Raw genomic sequence first — 24,325 nt, 5'->3', positions numbered from 1 at the left:
CAGGGGAGGGGAAGGAAGGCGTACCGGGGAGGGGGGAAGGAGACGACAAGAAGGGCAAGGGGCAGCGGCAGGGCCGCAGAGAGAGGGGGAGAGGAGGAGGAAGGGTGACGATGGAGAAGGGACAGGGAGGCGGAGGACGGGCGGGGAGAGGCGAGGAGGGAGAGGCAGCAAGGGGGAGGAAGGGGGAGGGGAGAGGGAACCACGGGGCACCCCGGCGGCCCACAGGCCCCGAACCGCGTCGCCGGGCTCAGAGCGACGGACCGCGCCGGAGCGGCGCCGCCCTGGACACCAGGGAGAGCCCCGCAACGCAGCACCCCCCAAGAGACCCAGGGAACGGCTAAGACGCAGCCGCCACCCAGCAGCCAACAGAGGGGCAGACCCGCCCACGCCCAGCCAGGGAGGGGGACAGCACCTATAGAATTAACCCACTGGCATGCAGTGAATCCGAATATTAACCCTTAGTGCCCATTGGAGGCGAATCTGCTCGATCCTGTTGGCAGCAGCTGGGTTCCTGACTATAAAAACACAACCATTAGTTACAAATTGCCAAATACAGAAACATCAATGTAAGTTATCACGCTGCGGTGGCTCTCGCTAACAGGCAGAAATAAGTAACCAGGTTAAGGTTAAAAATTTCTATATACGTATACCATGTTTCTATAAATTTTGACATTTGGTTTTTATTTGAGGCAGATATTTTTTCCATTAAGATGTGATTTATGAGGAGGTTAGACCATTGGTCGATATTCATTGTTTGTTTATTTTTCCAGTTAACAAGAATTGTTTTTTTTGCGATAGTAAGGGCTACAAGTGTAGATTGAAATTATTTATGTGGTAAGTCAGTTGTTGTTAAGTCACTTAGCAAACACAAGTTTGGAGAGAACGGTATCCCACAGTCCAAGACAGCGGAAAGTTTTTCTAAGACTTTAGTCCAGAAATACATAACCGGAGTACATAACCATAAAGCATAAAAATAAGTGTCTGTAGTGTTTTGTAAACACTGGAGACAAATGTCGGAGTCTGAGAGTCCCATTTTCTTCATCATATATTGAGTAATGTATGTTCTATGAATAATTTTATATTGGATAAGTTGTAAATTTGTGTGTTTTGTCATTTTAAAAACGTTTTCACAAACTTGAGTCCAAAAGTCAGATTCCGGAGCTATAGACAAGTCTGTTTCCCATTTCGAGATGGGTAAAGACGTTTTATCAGTATATGAAAGTAACTTATATATTTTTGAGAGTTTTTTTGTTGTTGTCGGAGAAAGCTTGGTAATATCTTAAGCTAAAACAGGCGGTTGGAACGTACCCTGAAGTGTTGGAATTTGTTTCTTTATCATACTTTTAACTTGCAAATAATGTAAAAAAAATCAGTTTTTTATTTTGTATTTTTGGAGCAAGGATGTATATGATATAAACATATTATCTGAGAAGAGATGTGTAATTCCTTTCTGCTCCCACACACCCAAATAAAACGATTGGTTGTTAATTTGAAAGTCGGGGTTATGCCATAGGGGAGAAAGCCCACAGGGCTCCACTTGGGCTTTTGTAATTTCTAGTGCCTTCCACCAGGCAGTCAGGGTGGCGGAAATCATTGGATTTTTAAAACAGTTATGTCGCTTAATCGATGTAATAAAGAGTAAATCTAGAAGTCTGAGGTTATTACAATCCTTCTGTTCTAGTTCCAGCCAACAGTTAGTATCTCTGTTGGGTTGTGCCCATAAAATAATATATTGTAACTGGTTAGCTATATAGTAGTGCATAAAATTTGGTGCCTCTAGACCTCCTTTGGATTTATTTTTCTGAAGAGTAGATAGACTAATCTTTGCTTTTTTTTTATTCCAGTAAAAATTTGTAACGGCTGAGTCCAACAACTGGAACCAGTTAGCCGTAGGTTTAAATGGAATCATTGAGAAAAAAGTTCATTTTAATAGTGGCTATTCGTCCTATTAGAGAAATAGGAAGATTATTCCAGCGCTCCAAGTCACTATAAATGCTATCCAGAAGTGGAGTAAAGTTTAAATGAATTAAATCAGTTAATTTAGGTGAGATTTTTACTGTTGGTTGTTGGTCTTTGTAACTTCTCACCTATATGTTCCCCACTACTCTGTAGAAGGGGTGGGGATGATTACCATTTCAGGAACAATTGACGGTTTGCTCAAAGCAGGAGTGTTGTGTGAAATTTTCGGCTCTGATCAGGCATGTGATTTGACCAAAGTGAAATTATCTGAAAATTTAGCCGGGGGTCTGGGGGCCGCAGGTCCAGGGCAGCGCCCTGGTGGGGGGGCCAGGGGGGCGAAGCCCCCCGTAGCTCATGGGTTTTCCGTGATTTTAAGTACTTTCAATGCACTCAGATGACAAAGAAATAGACAAAACAACAGCATAAATTTCCAATGTATATTGAACTATCCCATATAAAATTGCAGTTTTAGTCAACTCAAAATCAGTCACATTCAAAAATTATTTATGTCATAAATAATGTTTTTCTATTTTTTGCTCATTAAAACATTCAACATATTTACAGGAATATACAAGTGTTCATTCTTGAGCACAATCCATTCACATGACACAAACACTACTTCCTCCTAGACTTCATTGCTTTGGAATGGGTCTTTCTAGCCTGCTTCTGTGCAGCTTTGATGGTTCTTCTTGAGGCAGCCTTGCTCATTTGAGTGTCCTGTTTCACAGCAAGTTCTGTTCGTTTTGCAGACAACATAGCTGCTTCTGCATCCTTCTCCTCCCTGTACCTTTTGGAGGATGTCCTCAGATTTAGGCACAGTTTGGACTGCACAGGATCCATCAGAATGTCTTTCCTGCCAAAATGGCTGACAGAGGTGGTCTTTCTTGCTCTTAGGGCATATTTCACAGTCTGAATAGAACTGTATGTGGCTATGTCCATTCTGCATGCTCTGGGGTTCAGGACATCACCCATGACACTGAAAGCCCCCTCTACTTGAGGCCCATGGAAGCAACTCATGAGAGCCTTCACCATCTTGGCCAAGGTTGGGTATCTTCCAACAGCAAAGACTTGAGCCCACCAACGATCCAGTGCAATTGCCTTCCCCTCTGAGTCCAAAGGTGTTGGCAACTCACTGTCCAACTGGTATTCTCTCACCTCGAGATCATAGTTCCCCAGCTCTGACTCATCAAGGACATTGGTGACCAACGATGACAGCTTCTTCAGTAGGTTTAAAGTTAAGCTGTGTCCTCTGGCAAGTGGGTCAATGGCAGAGGCTGCTTTCAGAAGCTTGCTGTTCATGGGCAACTTTTTCTGAAGGTACAGTCCACATGCCAGATATGCTGCCTTGGCTTTGGCTTTGAACTTGAACACAACTGACGACTTGTTGGAAGAATCCATCAATTTGCTGGTGACACCACCATAGAAAATATCCTTTTCTCTGAGTTGGTTGGCTTTGTTGTTCAGCTCAATTTCTGTCAGTTTACAGCCTTGAATGGACTCTGGCTTCAGGAAACAGGACAAGAACTTCTTGAAGAAGGCCACTTGCTTGTCGTTCAGCTTGTGGATCATTGGTGTTTTCGTCTCAAAGGTGATCACATAGTTCTTCAGCAAGGGCAGAACTGCTGTGTACAGGTTGAGGGTGAGAAGCGTATCCAATCTTGTGAAGAATATCTTCTCATAGATCCTCTGCTTCCTCCTCCTTCCTTCCTCAGTCATGTGCTTTTTGCCTAAAGCTGATTGTATGTCTTTGAGTTTGGCTTTGACTTCTCTTGGAATATCCTTCTTGTGGTAGATGGCCATGATGGTGGGGAGATAGAGTTCTTTATCTTCTCTGCCAAGAAATGCATGGTAGAAGATGGTAAAGACATCCATGAGGCGTAAGGTGGACATTGAAACATCATAGTTTGAAAGCCATCGATGGCTGACAAATCTCTCTGGCATGGTGAAGGTGATGCCTGTAAGAAAGCAAATTTCTTGAAGAGCTTCCTTCAGATCGGTTGACCACTTTAAATCATTGAAGAGATCATTATGGAGTCCTTCAATCTTGTACTCAAATGGCTTGCAAAAATGCTTGGAGGCGTTGTGGATGTGGTGGCAGGTATCCCCATCTATGTCAAGGAGATGTGGTGCTGGTCCCCCTCGCAAACGCGTCTCAACTCCAGATTTGGAACCCCGCATCACTGCACATGAGTCCATCAACACAGACACCAAATTGCTCCAGGGAATATTGTTCTTGGTCATGAGGGCTGAGAGTTCATCAAAGAGAGATTTGCTGTCAACTTTAACAACACTCAAAGATGCTAAATGTTCCACCACAACAGACTTTGTCAACGGGGAGAAATAGCTGACGAGTACACACAGGACACGGTGTAGATTGTTGCTGGTGGACTCGTCAATGTTCATTGAAAAGTGGGAGGATCTTAAGTTTGTTAAAGTCTCATCAAGCATAGTGCGAGCAAGGCCATACTTCATTTTGTATGATGCACTGGTTCTATCCATGGACAGTCCATTCAGAGCTTTTGGATCCCTTGCCAGTTCCTTTGACAGTGTGATGAGCTTTGGGGCCATGGTGAACGGAAGAGAATTTTCGGCCAGCACTCCCAACAGCATTGCCTGAAGAATAAAAGAAATTCAACAATAATCAGTAAACAATTAAATAATTTAAATAATTATTTGAATTATAATCCTAAATGTCATGCGACCAAAGTAAATAAAAAAGGATTTAGTCTAAACTTGCATGCACATTCACATGTCAGAGTATTTATTATGGTAACAAAAAACGTTGCAAATTAGCTACAAAATAATAAATTATCTTTAACCATTGGAAATAATATTTACCATGCAATAAATCATTTAATCAATCATTCTTAATTTAATACATAATGCATAACAAAAACATAAAATACCTCATGCAGCAAGCTCTGGTAAAAACACAATCATTTCGATCATCTCTGTACTAACTGCATACTGTAGACAGTCAACATATTGAAAACTGAAAGTGCTAACATGCAGCATTCATTTGAGTTTGTGGATTAACCATGTTAAATAGTTAAGGCCATTTTTATTACGTTATAATATTTTCGAAAATTTGATTCCGATTAATTTGAAAAGTTTACCACCTACCTCAAAATTCACGACTCTATCAGCAACTGGTGCAGGTTGTTGGGGTGGATCACGTCTCTCCATTACCGCTCCCGATTGTGATGTCAATAAGGGATGGAGGCCATAAAGTTTTGGAGTTTTCGTTTGGGCACCAAAACTTCCAGCGATGGAATAATTTGTTGTTCTTGACTGGAGTTCTTTTACGTGTTTTTTGCTCTTTGCGTGACTTTCAAGAGCTTTGAAACCTCTCCCGCCATAGTCAATGGTATCGCGGCACCAAATGCAAAGCGCTTTCCCGGCACGATCGATCTTCCGAATGAAGTCACTGAACAAATTCGTCACAGTCTTCTTTCCAACATTTGTCGATATATCCTTCTCTAACCAGTCCCAGCGAAACTTGTTTTTTACGAGTTTGTCAATTTCCTTAACTCGCGGAGCATCTTTGCGTTCGATCACGGACATCTTTCTTTAAACACTCGGCAAAAACGTGTGCGAAATGAACAACGGCATACTCTTATACCTTTATAACAAGCGCGTTTATTGGTCAACAAACAATGGCATACTCTATGCCTTTATAACAAGCGCGTTTATTGCTCAACAAACAATGGCATACTCTATGCCTTTATAACAAGCGCGTTTATTGGTCTACAAACAATGGCATACTCCTATGCCTTTATAACAAGCGCTCTTATTGGTCAACACGGAGACTTCCGCCAATCGCAAGATCGGTTTCATTTCAGTTGCGGAAACACTAAAACGGAATGCTGTAGAGAGACGAAATCGGATTTTTTTTTTTGGGGGGAGATAAAAAAAGCGGAATTCCGCGAATTAGCGGAAAAATCACATGCCTGTCTGATTATAACACGCCTATTTTACCCATTGAGAAGAAAGATATTTGAAAGTTTCGTGTAATTTATGACCTGAAAAAGATTAATGTGGCCGTCTTAACTCCTATTTTTTTTTTCTGACCCAAAAATCCTCACTCTGCATGGTCTCAAGTTCCAAAAGCTCACACTCATTTCAATTGCATTGACCTGGCTCAGGCTTTTATCTCTTTTACATCACAATCGCCTGCCTCAAAGGCTTTTGTCTTTTACGACTGTCTTTGCCAGTTGCTGGTTTCATTGGAGCCGCCCCCTGTGGTTCCTGGTGCTTGCTGATAGCTCCGTCCGGAACTTCTTATCTGAAGCCACCAGGTCTACTCGTAATCTCCTTGAAACAGCATCTTTCCACTGCTACAGCTTTGGTGATTGTATCTTGACGTGTCTGAAAAGATCAGAGCTGATCATTATCAGAAATAAGGAAGTCAACAGGTTTGTCTGTATGCATCAACTCCACTGGAAAAATATGCACACATGACAGTTCATGTTGAATTAAAATAATGGAAACGAATTAGCAGATCAAACTGCAAAAAAGGTTGCGGCACTCCAACTGACTGTCAGTGAGTCTGAATGTGATAATCCACAGTCTGAATGTGATAAATCCACAAGAGGTGATCAAGCTGTGACAGAAACAAAGTAAGTCCAAGAGGAGACAAAAAGATGAAGCATATGGCGGAATGAAGGTAAATATATTCCATCTCAGAAACAATTGAAAAATCTAATTTCTGGAGCCCATGGAATATGCCATTTAGGTGTGGAAGAAACATTGAGACATTTACACACCTGGTGGCATCCTTTCATGAGACAAATTGTTAAAAATGAACTGCAGGACTGCAGTGTTTGCAAAAGGTATAATAGTATGCATATATATAAACCTCTCCAGGGTGCTCACGGTCCGGCCGGACGCGATAGCTCTGGGGTAAGATTTTTTTTATTTTATGGATTTCACTGACATGATAAAAGCAGTGTCAGGATACAGATATTTGCTGGTAATAGTGGATTCTTTTTCAGGATGGCTAGAGGCATATTCCATGCAAATTTAAAACAGTAAATATCGTGGTAAAACATTTGATTAATCATTACATACCATCACATGGGTTTCCTAGAAAAAATTTGATCTGACAATGGAACCCATTTCAAAAACAAACATTTACAAGTTGTAGAAAAGGCATTGGGATTAAAGCACATTTGGTTCAGTGTATTATCCCCAATCCCAAACACACAGATTAAAGAAAAATAGAAATATTAAAGAAAATTGGCTAAAGCATTGGCCTCATCAAATTTGAATTGGCTACAAGCGTTTCCTGTTGTATTAATGAATATGCGAATGTCAATAAACTCAGCCAAAGGCTGTATTCAGTTTGAATGTCACACAAACAGACCTTTTCCGGATCCAAAAGCGACGCACGTTCCAGGACCTACAGAATTTAAACAACTAACATAAAAACAACCAGATGCTCCTTCAAAAATAAATGATTGTGAATATGTATGTTTAAAAGTGACTAAACAAAAACGGTCTGCACCCAGGTGGACTGGACCCCACAAGGTGACGGAGAGGACATCTTGTGCAGTTTGCCTGCACAGAGGAAGGGACAAATCTTCCACATCTCGTCTACACGGCCCGCCGGATCCGCCTCAGGCTCAGCGATCCCACCACCGGAAAACCCAATCTCAGCAATCCCACCATCTGATGACCACCTGACGACCCGACCGGAAAACCACGTCTACTGATCCAGTGTCCAGTTTTCCCTATTGAGGACATCATTCAACAAAGATTGAGTCACATTTGCGGGCAAAATAATCCTGGTGACCAATCCTAGGACCTCGGGCAGTCTACCCTGGGGTCCTCAAAGAAGCTGACGACGCCTTTTTCTCATTCAACAAAGAACATCATCTCGAGATGGCTTCAAAGTGGGAACGCATCTCCATCTGCTGCTGCATCGCGACACTCTTTCTTGAACATAACCACAACACATTGTATTAAACGAAGTATTGATCCTCCACAAACTCCCTGGCACCCCATGGAAGGGGGACAGCTCTTAACTATCAACATGTGATACACATATGCTTATTTCACTGAAAAATCTTTTAATGAATCAAATTGTTCTTTAATGCCACATCACTGCTAAACAACCTCCTCTCACTGCTAAAGGATTTTTTTATTGATGCGCGCTTCTTTTAATGAATCAAATTGTTCTTTAATGCCACATCACTGCTAAAGGATTTTTTTATTGATGCGTGCTTCTGCTTCTTATTCTAATGATAATGTCCAATCTTCTCACACAACCCTTGCTTAATGTTGCGCCAGCCGTCTGCGACGATGAAGATCCCGCTGGAAATTTCGTCTGAAATGTTTATCTGTTTTGTCACAAAATGTTCTCTGTCCAGAAATTTCTGAATAAAATAAAACCTTCGAAGGAACTGTTCACCGATCTCAACTCTGATTCTGAAAACAACATTACGAACACGCGGAAAACTTAAAGGATCGTTTTCCAACACTTGCCACTCAGGTAAAGTTCTGCGCCACCGGCAGCCAGTGCGTCTGCCAGTCTGCCAGCCACAGTAAACGTTGCAGTGCACTGCCTCCCACACTGCAAAAACTTAAATCTTAAGTAAGATATAATTTCTTACATTTTTTACCTAAATTTGCTTATTTTGATTTGACAAGTTATTTTTACTTAAAATGAAATTGTCAGGCAAGATCATTTTGCTTGTTTTAAGATACTTATTACTTAATTATCTTATTTGATCAAGCAGTCTTGGCATTGAGTGTTAACAGCCAGTTTTAAGTACTGTGAGGTTTGAAACAAGCATTTCCCACATTTTAAGATGACAACTAACCAACATCAAAGGGGTTCAGAGGTTTTTCTTATTTTAAGATCTTGCATAATCTAGTAATAAGATTAATAGAAAAATCTGAAAACAGATGAGTGCAATATGGTTCATTTTGTTATATTTACCTTTACCAGGATCTTCAATCTCTCCCTGGCTCAGGCAGTCATCCCGCCTTGCCTAAAATAAGCAACAATTATCCCCATACCCACAAAGTCTCTCATCACCAGTCTGAATCGACCCGTGGCCCTCACTCCAGTAATTATGAAGTGCTTTGAGAGACGAGTTCTTCAGCACATCAAAGACCATCTCCCCCCGGACTTCGACCCCCACTAATTCACTTACCGGGAAAACAGACCCACAGAGGACGCCATTGATGTAGCTCTTCACACTGCACTGAACCACCTGGAGCAGCAGCAGAGCTACGTTCGGATGCTCTTTGTGGATTACAGTTCTGCTTTTAATACAATAATCCCAGACAAACTCTGTACTAAACTGGACACTCTCGGCCTCCCTCCTCTTACGTGTGCTTGGATAAAGAACTTTCTTACAAACCGACCCCAGACCGTGAGACTTGGCACCCACACCTCCTCCACTCGTTTCCCCACAGGGCTGTGTGCTGAGTCCGCTCCTGTACGCCTCTACACCCATGACTGTAGTTCGGCCCACGACAACAACCTCATTGTTAAGTTTGCCGATGACACTACAGTGGTTGGATTTATCTCCAGGGGTGATGAGGCTGCTTACAGGGAGGAGGAGGTCCTGAAGCTGGCAACCTGGTCTTCAGAGAATAACCTCGATCTCAACATCAGGAAAACCAGGGAGATAATCATCGAGCACAACACCGACCCAGCCCCCCTTTACATCAATGGCGAGCATGTTGAGAGGATCAACACCTTCAGGTTCCTCGGCATCGGCTTCTCCGCTGACATCTCCTGGTCAAATTACATCACTTTAACCGTCAAGAAGGCCCAGCAGAGGCTGCACTTCCTGCGAGTCCTCAGAAAGCACAACCTTTCCACCGACCTGCTGCGGACTTTCTACCGCTCATCTGTTGAAAGCCAGCTGACCTACTGCATTACAGTATGGTACGGCAGCTGCACCGTTGCAAACAAGGAGAGACTGCAGAGGGTGGTCAGGAGAGCAGAGAGGATCATTGGCTGCCCTCTACATATCCCGCTGCCTCAGCAGAGCCACTTTGATTATCAAAGACAGTTCACATCCTGGCTTTGACCTGTTGCAACTTATGCCCTCTGGGAGGCGCTACAGGTACATAAAGTCAAATACAAACAGACTCAAAAACAGCTTTTTTCCCAAAGCCATAACGCTCCTCAACTCCCAAAAACACTGACTGTATGCAATCTGTGCAATCATGTGCAATATACCATTCATCATGCAAATGTGCAATATGTGTGTGTGCAATACAAATAACATGTAATTTACCATTTTTCCTACCTCTGTGTACATTGTTTATACTGTACATATATATATATATATATTTTATTATATGCTATTTTAATTATTCTACTTTTATTTTTTTTAACTCATGTTTTTACTCATTTCTTATTGCACTGACAAAGGGAAATCGTCCACAATTTCGTTGTACATGTGCATAATGATACTAAAAGCATCTTATTTACTAAGCTCATTTGTCTTACAGGTAAATTTAAGTAAAATATTCTTGTTCTGTTGGCAGATAATTTTGCTTATTTGAAGTAATAATTTTCTTATTTTACAATATTTTTTTCTTAAATTTTATACTGTCCTTTTTGCAGTGCATTTGCCGCACAATGAAAAACTGACAATTTCAAACACTATTAATTTTGACCATAGATGATTCTTTAGCGTGACAGTGGATGGCTATGTTTAAGGTAGCACAGTTTAAGCAATAAACATAACTACATACATTAAAGTAAAGCATTTAATAAATGTTTGCGTATCACCTTTAAAATATTTGTTCATGTCAAAATATTGGGATCATTATTTTCCATTTTAAATTATGCAAGTAATTGCCTGATTAGAAAAAGGAGGATGAGTGTGTGCAGTGGATCAAAACATGTTGAAGATGTCCTTAAATGTCAAAAGAATTAACACATAACCCAGTGCTTTTCAAATTTGGCAGGAAAAAAATGTTGATATAAAAGCCTTTTATACTAAGCAATTAATTATGATTAATGAAAATTCTAGGATAAGATTAATCTGATTAATTTGTTTTTATTGTTTGACAGTCCTAGTCTGTATATATATATATGGGACTGTCAAACAACAGACAGCACAATAAGTGTGAACATTGTTGACGGGATAAGGCACATTGTTGGGAGGTCAGTTTTTCAGTGTAACCCACAGTCACGGTGTCATTAAGTGAATTTCATTAAATGGACACAATCTTGCTTAAAATATTCATGGTGCACTCGGGAACAAATTTAAAAGTGTAAAAAAATCAAATAAAAGGCTAGTTTGACCTTTTTTTCTATTTCATTACGAAATATATCAAAACACAAATCAAAGTTCAGTTAATTGTCATTATCTTTACTACATAGAGACAATGGTTCCACGTGAATTCAATGAACAAATTAAAATAATAGCATATCACTTTTACTTTATATGCTTTAATTGACACAATTCAATTCAGATTTACATTCAAGAACATATCTTGCATAGTTACCTGGCAAAATCTTTGTTAATCACTCTTATTTTATTTAATGAGGTGTAATGCCGTTGACGTCATCGGTCGGCGAAGCTCGCCTGTTGGAATGATTTGCATTTTCTAGCTAATTAGCCAATCAGTGATCTCCATTCGTCACAACACACTGCACTTCAATTGAAACCATGTCTAAAATGCACAATAACTCTTACTTCTTCACAATTATAATTTATAAACCCTGAATTTTACTTAGATATGTTCTTGCTTGTATTATTTTTAATATGTTTGGAATTTTATTTAATGAAACCATGACAGTGATTGGTGTCGCAATGACTTGAAGGGTGTGTTGTGCAGTGTGCTATGTCAGTTACACCTATTACATGCAGGTCCATGCCAGCCTGATATGAAGTTGGTGTAGTTCTGTCAGTCTGTCAACGCTGGTGGGTAAAGATCCGTCGGTCCGTCAATGACGGATATGATTTTCAGCTGAGTGAGTGAGGGATTGATTATTACAATGCTGTTCAACTTGAAATACTTTATTGATGGATTCACAATGATGGCCTGACTGTTGACCATTACCTAATGACGGACGCTCAAAATTAATTGAAGCACCCACCTCTGTTAATCAAAGAAATTACCAGTATCTGCAATAAACCCTCTATAAGTGAAGATAATAGACAAAAAATCTTACTATTGCAATCTTCATTAGATAACATTTACATCTCAAAAGCCAAAGGAGCATATATTCGATCAAGAGCGAAATGGGTGGAAGAAGGAGAGAGGAGCTCAGCATACTTTTGTACACTGGAAAGGAGGAGACAAGAATGGAATAAAAACATGACTGATAAATGATCAAGAATGTACCGACATTTTTTTTTTTTTAATAGTAATCTGTATTCAATCACTTATTCACCTGCAGATGCTGATGGTTTCTTTGAGTATATTAAGGGGTGGACCCATAGAATTGATGAGGAATTTAAAAATGTATGTGAGGCAGAGATTAGTATGGCAGAAGTGGAAACAGCTATGAAATGCTTAGCATAAGATAAATCTCCTAGTTCAGATAGTTTAACAAGCAATTTCTATAAGCATTTTTGGGAACATATTAAAGGATCTTTGTGCAGTTTGTCACTTTGTTACTTGCGACTGCCACCTCTGGCCCAAAGCGTAACTGCAGCATCTGTGTCAGGCTCATTAATGGTGCACATGCGAGTACATGCATGATCTTAAGTGTACGCCACATGTCTGCTACTCCACGGAGCATGACGTCACCCTTCACCCCTCCTCTCCCCAATGAAACTGTGGAGTGTGCAGGGTCCGCACACTCTACTATAAAGGAAAGATAAAAGCTGATAGGTGCAGTCAGACTAACACAGTCAGGGCTCTTCGTACTCATCTGGGCATTGGTGGAGCATGCATGATAGGGGTGAGTGACATGGCCTAAAAATGATATCACAATATTTCAAAGAAATTTGCGGGGACGATATTGGTAATAATTACTGAACATTAGATTTGTGATTGGTGCTTTGGAATTATAGCACTTTAATTGCAGCACAATATTTAATTTAATATTTAAGCCAATGTAAACAAATTTCAAATATAGCAACCGTAATGGAATGACATGGAAATAAAAACAGGCCTGGTAGTGTTTACCCTGCGAGGTCTAATTGTAAGATAACTGCTTAAAGCACATTAAGCACTTTTACTTAGCAAATACAAATAAAACACAAACCTTCAGAAGTCAGTGGCAAATTGCATGAGTCAAGAAAGTCTATTATTTTCTCCTGTGGTTGATCCTCGTAGTTGTAAAGGCAAAAATAAAGCGGTCAGTTTGTGACATCATGCTTTGTACATCGCAGGCAAGTGTATTGCTGAATTTTTTTTTCCCCCTGTGATTGTTTAGGCAGTGGTTATTTTGCCGTAACCGGTATCCCTCCTGTGAGCGTTATTTTGCTGTGAATGTCTATAATTGGTCAATCAGAGGAGTGAGAAAATGCCGTGATTGTTTGTCGTTATTACTAGCGTGTATGAATAACACAAATGTGCAGGTTTAGGCCACTGAGCAATAGCAACGTACACGCAGTCTCGTCGAGAGCACGTTAGCTTAGCAACCGGTTAGCATCACAAAGTCACATTAACTATGTGGTGAGTTTACCAGTCACGGTAAAATAACCACCGCGGATTGTTTATCTTGGCCAAACAATACGCGACCACTGTAATATTATCCAACCACTGTCTGCTTTTTTTTTATCCTCAGGTGTGCTTCTAATCAAGAGTACTCAAGCTGTTTCCATGACCTCCTCGCGTGTCTTCAGCTTGCGCATCCTCTTTACTTTAACGACAACTGTTTTCCTGCACCATCTGCAAACTATTGCATTTTTTTGCATCATATCTGACCTCTTGTAACCAAACAACCGCCACACGACAAAGGTAGCCTACTCCCACTTTGCCGAAGACGCAACAGAACTGGCTGCTCACAGCCTCACACGCTCTGACATTTTTTTTATGCAGCAGTGAACGACGCGTGTACGTCCAAATGGACACAAATACGTATGATGTTACGGATTATGTCGGTAATATCGTAGCAGGTATGATATTGAAACACCCCTAATGCATAATGTAGAAAAAGCTTTAATATTACCTTTTTAAACGGCACAATGAACCTTTAAAAACATATTTTTTCACATGGTAAAAATAAATATCTAAATCCCTCACTCTTCCAAAAACAATGCAACAAGGAATAATCACACGCCTCCCTAAACCTGGAAAAGACCATAAATTAATTGATAATTTAACACCTATAACACTACTCAATAATGATTATAAGATTCTAACTCATTTACAGTGCTGCTCAAAAGTTTGTGAACTCCTTGAGCAATTTGGATTTTCCAATTGTTTCAACCTGATTTCGTTGTTCAATCTGAACCGTTACATTTTATAAGAAATAACAGGTGTAGGTTTAGCATTTCAATGCATTGTTCTTTTAAAAAAAATCAATTGTATAGTCAAAACTAAATTAAAAATAGTTTTTTGTCCATTGATGTAGGTGCAAAAGTAAGTGAACCCTGAGCTGCATTGCTTAAAACAAGCAGTCAAGTAGGATCAGGTAGGACAAATTGGTAGATAAACTAACCACTAAAATGGACCAATGAAATGAAAGAGGTTTAGCGAAGAAATTGTGCATCTCTGACTGAAACAGAGACAAAACCACATCACTTTACTCTTACCCAGGTGAACCCATACAGATCAGTCATGCTGAGAAGAAGAGAAATCTCAGGGGACCTCAGGAAGTGGGTAGTGACAGCACATCTGTCTAGGGAAAGCTATAAAGTCATAAAAAAAAAAAGAAGAGCTTTATCATTCCACTGTGAAGCAGTTCATCTGTAACTAGAGAACACTGAAAATTACTACAATCCAGCCTAGAAGTGGATGACCTTCTAAAATATCAACAAGACCCACAAGACAAATTATAATTCAGATGAAAGCCAACCTGTGCATCACATCGAGGGATTTGCAGTCCTCTTTTGCAGCATCTGGGACACATGCGCATGCTTCAACAATCAGAAGAAAAGTAAATTGACAAGGCTTTCATGGAAGATGTTAGAAAACGATCCTTATGTTTTCCGTGTGTTCGTAAAATCAGACTGGAGATCGGTGAACAGGTCCTTCGAAGGATTTATTTTACAGAAATTTCTGGACACAGACAAGTTACAGTCAAAACGCTGTCGTTCCCCTTGTGTGTGTGTCTCCCCTCCCACTTGTAGTCGTTCTTATAGTTTCAGCATAGCAGCCCCCAAAAAACCCTCCCCTTCCTCTTCTTCCTTTGTTGCCCTTAAGCCCCGCCCCTCTCCCGCAAGACAGACAAAACTCAATACACATTGACAGATGACCGATTGATGTGGAAAATATAGTAGGTCAGACAACCTGGCACACCGACAGATGGCCAACCGGGCGGAAACACAGTAGGCCCCAGACAACCTGACCCCCCCCAAAGCAAACACAACTTTACAAAGGAATCCTTTTTAACACATTTTCTCCCCCAAAACAGATGGCTAATTACGTGGGAAAAGGAAGGAAGAATCTTCAAACGTTCCGTCACATTATTACACTCATCAAGCTTTGCTGAGGAAATTAAAGCAGTTATGACTAAATCTAAACAGTTATAACCAAAATCAAACAGTTATAATTAAATCTGAGCAGCAGACTGTCAACAAAGGCTTGCGAGGTAGAAGCCTCTGCTCACAAAAAAGATCAAAGCTGCCCATCTCAACTTTGCCAGAGAGTACCTGAACAAAGCTGAACTTATATTTAGTACATTAGAATTATTGGGTTTTGGAGAAAAAAATATTAATGTAATTAAATTAATTTACAAGGATACAAATAGTACAGTCATTTTACCACACAGTACTTGTCCACAATTCTCGATTAGTAAAGGCATCAAACAAGGTTGGTAATTTCAATCTTACAATTTTTCTCAAAAAAAGTTGTTGGAATTTTGAGATCTAAGTACTTAAAAAAAGCTAAGGAAATTCACTATATAATTCTTAATCAAGTATACCCTTCTTCTGAGTTTTTAAGAAAGCGTTTTTGGACCACAACAACTGTGTATTTTGTGGTGAAGACATTGAAACAACTGAACATTTATTTTATGATTGCATAGTTGTCATTGCCTTCTGGGAAGATTTGTATGACTGGTTATTCTCTAAATTTCCAAATCTCTCTTTTTTAACAAAAGCAATTGTTTTTGTATGGTGTTTCTGTAAAAGAGTCATCCAGGTCACCTGGGGTCCATTTCACAAAGCATGTTCAACAAACACCGAGACTAACCCTGAACAGCGAGTTGACATACACTGAGAGAGGAAACTCTGCGTTTTTGATTCCAGGACAGCTGATTTGAGGTAGTTATATCAACACAGAGTAGTTTCACCTGGCGATCATATGGCAAATTTGAATACGTCTTTAGAAAAAAAGTGCAACACCGCAGTGGCTCCCCATAGAGAAAGGCTGCGTAGGAGAACGTTGCTGCTCGGGTGTCAGGTCAACCCTTAAAATTTAAATGTAGTCCTTTGAAATCACAATAATATTACAGGGGTAGCTCATTAATTAATTTCATTTATGCAGTCCTGAGGGGGAGAAGCGCACTTGACTTTAATAAATATAAAAACATTATTAAAACGGTTAGAAAAACGAGTTCAACACACAATATATGCTGTGATGTGAGCGCATATAGGCCTATAGCTGGCAATGATGCAAATGTATGAACGGATTAAGTCGTATATCTAGATAATAGACTGTGATGTGAAACGGTACCGCTCAAAAACATTTGAAAAACGAATAAATAAATAAATAAAGGTATGCTCAGTGAAGCAGTAGGCAATGAGCTACCCAATTGTGTGTACCTGTCATTTGCCTCCCCTCCTTACCCGTTAGGCACACTTCCTTCTCTTACGCCCAATTCACACTGACTGCGGAACGCCACAAAGAATAGAAAGCATTTGAGTCTGCATGTCAATTCACACCAGCTGCTGTGCGTATGCGGTGCGGAAGGGATGCGGCACTGCGGAAGGTTTCCGCAAGCATTCTATTTTTTCGGGGCGCCGCATGCGGAACACTTTTCAGATTTTCATGAAGCTGAAGAAATTACACGAGCCCGACAGGAAGTCAAGCATCGGCATCAAGGTAGATCCGGTATATCTCAAAATAAAACCATTTTGTGAACTCTTTTTCCTTTCTTTTTTTTATATATAGAGACCTATTTCGAGCACAATGTATACGTATTAATAAGTTAAAATGTGTATAAAGACAATAAGCAAGCAATTATTACGTATATTTTTTTCCTTTTATTTTGGTATGTGCACGAGTATGTGTATGTGCGGGTGTGTGTGTGCATATGTGCGTGTGTGTGAGTGTGTGCTCATTAATTCACATAAAACCTATTAAAAATCCCATACCGGTCACCTAAACCGAATACTTCAGAATCCAGCTAGAGTCGTGAAGTTGTCAGGAGACCTAAGGAAGGATTAAGGAAAAGAAAGAAAAGTGAAATCCAGCACTGACCAGACATCACCTACTACCCACCGAGTTACCAACCAGAATTTTTCACGAACACCAGAAACATCTTAACTCCAACAAATTAGGGAGACCTCAAGAGACCAAAAGAAAGATTGAGGAAAGGAAGGAAGGATAGATAAAGCAGAGTGAGATCAGATCAGAACGGGGCTCCCCCCACGACCCAAACCCACAACAAACCAGCCCCCGCCGCTCCCAGGCCCCCAAACTCCCAGATTCAATCTATCCTCACAAGTTTCTTACCGTGTAGACCGTTCGTCGACACGATGGCGCGGTTTCGGAGCTTAAAACATCACTTTTGGAACCGGGCTCCAGAGTGGAAAGATTTCAAAACGCGCCCGTACGCTTCCATTTGGACACCATATGCAGGATACTCCTTCAGTGATGACGTAATGGTCGCAGCTCGATGATGATGGATTGTCGCAGTTTAATGACATATGCTCCAATTCTCGCGTGACTGCGCGCACAAATGTCAGTCTGTCAACAACAATGGCGGATAGCCGTGTCGTAGTCGTTTTGCGCAGCCTCCTTAGCTTTCTTATGCTTTTGCAGCTAAATATTTTGCTTCTCTATTCTCAAGTTCAACAAGCGGTGTACTTGAACACCCGCCATTGTCACTTCTCCTGTGTTCGTCTTTTTCATGTTGTTCGATACATGCAAAGCCATGTTTGTTCTGTAGCTTGCAATAAAGATAAAAAGTGTTCGTCTTCTTCGCTGATTCTTCTTCTGCGCTTTCCGTTAACTCCCTATGGCTGCGCTACAGCGCCACTCCAGACTTGGTATATACATTACAGCCGTTAAACGTCCTCAGCGTCTTCTTTTGGATACACGCAAGTCTTGAAATGCTTCTATGTGTACGAGATTTGTTTAAAGAACGAAGCCGGCTTGGCTTCCGTCTGGACGAGGCCTGTATTTGGCAGAAGCGGTTCTGGATAGATTTGCGCCCTGGGTGAAATATTCCCTTAACTATTTTCTACAATTGTACCTTATATTTTGTACATTTAAGCAGATTGCTTAAATATTAACACGAGTTTACATAATGCCATAACAAATTGGTTCAATACCAAATGCCATAGAAAATTGGCTCAAAGCAATGGCTTTTTCACAGCTGTGAATTGATTCTCATCATTCACTCCAAAGAAACGTTCAAACGAATGACTCGTTCGAGAACGTCACAACACTAATACATAGTAAGGTCTCACTTTTCATTGGTTATTGAAGTGCATTAATTTAATTATAACTGTTTGATTTATAATATTACAATTTAGAAGTGGGCATAACTACTTTAATTTACTTACTTTACCGGTTGCTGGGTTCTGGACGGACAGGACCTTCTAGGCGCCTAACTAATTAATTACGGTAAGTGGTGACGTGTATCCACGTAGGGAAGTCCTGTCTGTCGAGAACGCTGCGACGGTTTTCGTCTGATAAATTTAACTGAATTGTACATGAGATCTAAGTGAATAGGTGTATTAGTATTGTTTAAATTATGAGTTTGGTTCGTTCCGTTGTGTTTGGCTTTTACTACGACGTTGAACTGTACACGACGAGTGTGTGTCGTGGTTGAAGGACATGGGAGTAACGTTACGATGTTTGCGCGCCTGAGGTACATGGGAGTAGCGTTACGTTGTTCTATGCGCAGCTGAAATACAGCAGTAATAAGAGATTTGAGGGCAGGTTGAAGCAAGCGGATTCATTTGTTTTTGTGATAAGACGGGAGTCTCGCCACTGTGAGGAAATCGATAGATCATGATATTTATTTTATGAATTTTAAGAGGCACAGGTTGACGTAGAGGCTTTATTACGCCACTACCAAGTAATCGATAGATCCGGATATAAGTGTTTTTTATTATTTTTATCAACGAAGGCACATTTTATTTTGTGAAGTGTGTCCATGCGCTTCGAAGGTATTTCATGTTTGTCTGTATTTTGTTAAGTGTGTCCGTGTTTTTCGGAGATATTTCATGTTTGTCTGTGGTTATTTTTATTAGTTTGTTTATTTTTTGAGGGGAGTAACGAGTAACGTTGCGAGATAAATATAACCTATTAAACTGTGGTACCACAAGTGAGACGTCACTGAATTAATGATAATGGTTTATACGTATTGCATATGATAATAAATGTGCAAATAATATAAGAAATGGAAGGTGAATTTGACTGTAATACTGTGTGTTTTGACCCCGTGTCAGCAGTATGCATGATATGTATGTGTGTGCGTGCGTGTGTGAGCAGCATTTATGGAAGAGGTGTGACTTGAAGGGAATGTTTTTTGTTATAAAATGACTAGGGTCAATTGTGTGATTATTATGGGAATTTTTCTAGTTAGTGTGTGTGTATGTGTGCGTTTGTATGTGCCTGCAAAAGTTTGAGAAGTTGAGAAAGAATTGTTGAATAATTGTATGAGACCTAGATATAAAAAGGTGGGGGCTACCCTGGTGGATTGAGATTTAACTGGGAGTGAGATTGTGAATGAGAATGTATGTATGCATATTTTTATTTTATTTTTTCTCCTCAATGTCTTTAACTGTATGTTTGGTGATGTTCTTGAGAAGGTAAGACTGGTGTGATAATGGCGCTTGCTTTTCGAATGGGAATGTGGTAAAACTGTTTTTTATGTTGTGAAAGGTGATAATAATTTTTTCTCTCTCTTTCCCCCATTGTCTCCAATGGGGGGGGGGGGGGGATGAGAGATAGGAGTTAGAGTACAATGTGTTCTCATAATGGAGTATACGGCACATTTATTAAAAAAAAAAAAAACAGTATTTACAGGAAAATATGAGTTCTTGTAGGTGCAAAAATTAGATTAGACTTTGACAGTAGTATCCTAGCTTGCCCTTGAACTTTTAGAACCGGATTACTGATGAACAGAAAGTCCTTAAACTATACTCCTTTTGATACAGAAAATAAACTTATTAACTTTCTCTTTTCTAGGCAAGTGAATAAAGATAAAAAAAGAGAATAACAGCATTTTGTATCAAGCTATATTGAGTTAACATAATTACACCTACATCTGTACAGCTATGGCTAAATTTAAAACAGTTGGTAGTAAACATGTTAACAGGGTTTCATATCGTGCTGTCAGAGATTCAGGTCATCAGGTCATCGGGTCTGAAGGACAGAATTTAAGTGAAATATGAGGCTGTAAAATCTTATCTCTTCCTCTCTTTCCCTTTTTTTTGATTTACCACCGGCCTGGGGGATTAAAGTGGGGTTGTAGTACTTTGTGTAAATGAGTGTGCGTGGGGACTCATCTGATGGTGCCAATTGGCTTTAAGCAGTGCAGAAAAGCTGTTGAGGAACAGATGTTAGAAGTAGGTCATATCTGTATTTTTTTGTATGATTAGGTCCGCTTTTGTAGTTGAATGAGAAATAATAAATGTTAAAAAAAATAAATTCTTTTTTTTTTTTGCTGTTTATTTTTCCTTTTTTCTCCCTGGTAATTAGGTTCACAGGCAAGGAAAATATTTAACATTTGTTTTTTCTCTGAGTGTGCCATTCCAGATCTGATGCTAACTTCCAAAGCAGATGGGGATACTTTATGGCCCTCACTAATTACAACCTGAAAATGGGATACGCCCCTACGGCTTCCACTTTGCATTTGCAAGTATTTCCAGCAGCCATTTTGAAGGGCATTCCTAAAACTTGCTATGGTACAGTTGAAATTTTTTGAAAAAGCAGGAAGTAAACTCTCTTGCTGTGATCTCATCTCCCTCTGTCTGTCGTTTTCAAGTGCATTGGATCAAGCAGGTGCATTCATTAGTCGAGGTGCTCCCCTGGGGGTCCAACATGTGTCACCGGGCCCACGATTGCAGACAGCAACCTCCAGCGTCTGGGTGGAGTGGCAGAGGTCAAAGAGCTTCACGCCGCAGCAAGGACATTCCCCTGTGCCATACCGACAGTATCTGCCTCTATCTGGTGCACAGTTTCTATAATGATGGTGCTCTCATTCCACAATGCTCAGTGACTCGTTTGCATTATTTTGGTTGCGCATAACTGTTCAGTCAATCTTTTAGACAGAGATATCTCCGCTCATCACTGCTGCCATGGCTGTTTGCCTCCAGTGACATCTCAATGCCCGCTTTGAACATTGCCTGAAACATGCGCCGCTGCTGACATCTACTAGGCAGGACTGAAAATTGACTCCAGTTGTTGATTCAAAGCTCTCTGGTCTCATCTGGGATGCGTCACCTCCGGTCTTGTGATATGGTAAACTGATTGAATGCATTGCACTTTACTGTGTCAGATAGGGAGATGTGATCTATAGCAAGGTATTTCAGGAAATTGAAAACAACATATGTGAATTTGAAATAGGATCATTGGTAAAATTTATTTCAATCTTAATTACTCTATTTTCCGTTACTTGATGCTTATTGGGTTTAGTCTACTAAATTGTTGCCCACTTTCTTTGGAGCACCAGTTTCTGAATTGGCACCATGGGAATTCAACAAACAACAGCGTGTTTGCTGGTTACTTTTTGATTTTTCTCACATCACTGTTGACCATGAATCCCACTAATGTTAATCTTTGTAATGTCTCCCCTGTTGTGTTTTACATGCCCCACTACTCTGTAGAAGAGGTGGGGTTGATTAGCATTTTAGGAACAAGTGACGGTTTGCTCAAAGCAGGAGTATTGTGATATTTTCAGCTCTAATTATAATACGCTTATTTTACCCGTTGAGAAGATAGATATTTGTAAGTTTCGTGTAATTCGTAACCTGAAATAGATTAATGTGGCTGTCTTAACTCTATTTTCCCTGACCCAAAAGTCCTCACATACCAGTGTCTCAAATTGTATCTGCTTGTGCTCATTTTAATTGCAGTGACCTGAAGCTCTCTCTCTTTTACATCACAATCGCCTGATTTAAAGGCTTTTGTTATTTACGACTGTCTTTGGCAGTTGCTGGCTCCATTGGAGTTGCCCTATGTTGTGCGTGGAGGCTTGCTGATAGGTCTGTCTGGAGCTTCTTATCTACAAGCTACAAGGTCTGTTTTTCCTCTCTTTAAAACAACATCTGTCCGCCGCTATCTTGACGTGTTTGAAAAGATCAGAGCGGATCTTTGTCAAAAGGAGGGTGTGCACACATGACAGTTCATGTTGAAAAATTAATTAATGTAGACAAATTAGTAGATTAAACAATAAAAAAGGTTGCGGGGTATCGGCCTACACTCCAACTGACTGTAAGTGATTCTGAATGTGATAAGTCCACAGGAGGTCATCCAGCTGTGACAGAAACAAAGTAAGTCCAAGAGGACACAATAATGAAGCATATCGCCAAATGAAGGTAATTATATTATATATTCTATCTCAGAAACAATTGAAAAATTTAATTTTTGGAGCCCAGTGTTTGCAAAAGGTATAATAGTATGAATATATATGAGCCTCTCCCCAGGGTGTTCACGGTCCGGCCGGACGTGACAGCTCTGGGGTAAGATTATATATGGATTCCACTGACATGATAAAACTAGTGTCAGAATATAGATGTTTGCTGGTAAAATGATTCCTTTCAGGATGGCCAAAGGCACATTCATGCAAATCTAAAACAGTAAATATTGTGGTAAAACATTCGATTAATCATTACATACCATCATATGGGTTTCCTAGAAAAATTTGATCAGACAAAAATAAATATTTACAAGCTCTTTCTGTTGTATTAATGAATGTGCGAATGTCATTAAACTCAGTCAAAGGCTGGGTTCTGTTTCAATGTCACACAAATAGACCTTTTCCTGATCCAACAGCACAGGACCTACAGAACTTAAACAAATAAGATTTACTAACTCCCAACTAACAAAAACTACCAGATGCTCTTTCAAAAATAAAGAATAGTGAATATGTATGTTTATAAGTGACTAAATGAAAATGTTCTGCACCCAGGTGGTCTGGTCCCATCTGGGGTGATGGAAAGGTTATCTGGTGCAGTTCACTGCACAGAGGAGGGGGAGACATCGTTCCACATCTGGTCTACAAGGCCCGCCGGATCCATCCCAAGCTCATTAGTCTCACCACCTGACGACCCGACCGGGAAAACAACGTCTACTGATCCATTATCAGCTGCCCCTATCCAGGGCATCATTCCACAACAATTGAGTCACATTTGCGAACTCCATCTCCAGATGGCTTCTAAGTGGGAGCGCATTTCCATCCTGCTGACTGCATCGCGACATATTATTATTTTTTGAACACAACCACAACACATCGTGTTAAGCCTCTATCATATATATGCTTATCCCACTGAAATATCTGGTAATGTTTATTTTGAACTTTTTCAAGTTCAAGATAGGGACTGAAGTGCATTAATTTCATTATAACTGTTTGATTTATAATATTACTATTTAGAAGTGGTCATAACTGCTTTAATTTACTCAGTATGTCTCTGTGTGAGAATTCAAGTTGATGTGGGGGGGGTGAAGCAAATGTGTTAATTAGATTCCTTTGTATTTTACAACCGGTTGAGCAGGAGAGGGGGGTTTAGTGACATCTCTTCTTGCTCTGAAAACAACGTAAATCTTTATCTTGTGACTGAGGGGGAGCATTTTGGCGATGTGTATTGATGTATCATGTGACTGTCGGAGATGGAGAGGAACGGCTGAGGATTGGTGGAAGAAGACGGGGAGGGGTTTGTAGAGTCACGGAAGGATACGTGACTTGCTCGTGGGAGGGGCGTTACAGATGAGGGCGGTGTTTTGGCTGCGACCTCATGTGTCCATAAGCTTATGAAAATAAATTCTTATTTCACCGATCTCATTGTCTGATTTTGATAATCAACATTATGAACACGGGAAAACAAAGAACGATTTTCCAACATTATTTAATCAAGACGATGGAAAACAGCCAATT

The 24,325-nt window shown here is 40.2% G+C and overlaps 1 protein-coding gene and 1 pseudogene across 1 annotated transcript; both read right to left on the bottom strand.

Moving 5' to 3' along the window:
* Positions 1–24,325, bottom strand: part of LOC147164218 (uncharacterized) — a 244,729-nt pseudogene that overhangs the window by 176,459 nt on the left and 43,945 nt on the right.
* LOC147164220 (uncharacterized) lies at positions 2,383–6,456 on the bottom strand. The gene is made up of 2 exons (XM_086090999.1): positions 5,083–6,456; positions 2,383–4,572 (listed from the first exon to the last, which is right to left on the bottom strand). The coding sequence occupies exons 1-2, from the start codon at positions 5,521–5,523 to the stop codon at positions 2,575–2,577; spliced, it is 2,439 nt and encodes an 812-aa protein (XP_085947125.1). The 5' UTR covers positions 5,524–6,456; the 3' UTR covers positions 2,383–2,574.

Source organism: Leptonotus elevatus, chromosome 12, assembly GCF_054856555.1.
Source record: "Leptonotus elevatus isolate MCC_2025b chromosome 12, RoL_Lele_1.0, whole genome shotgun sequence".
NCBI classification, from domain to species: Eukaryota; Metazoa; Chordata; class Actinopteri; order Syngnathiformes; family Syngnathidae; genus Leptonotus; species Leptonotus elevatus.
This window is presented reverse-complemented; position numbering and strand designations above follow the sequence as displayed.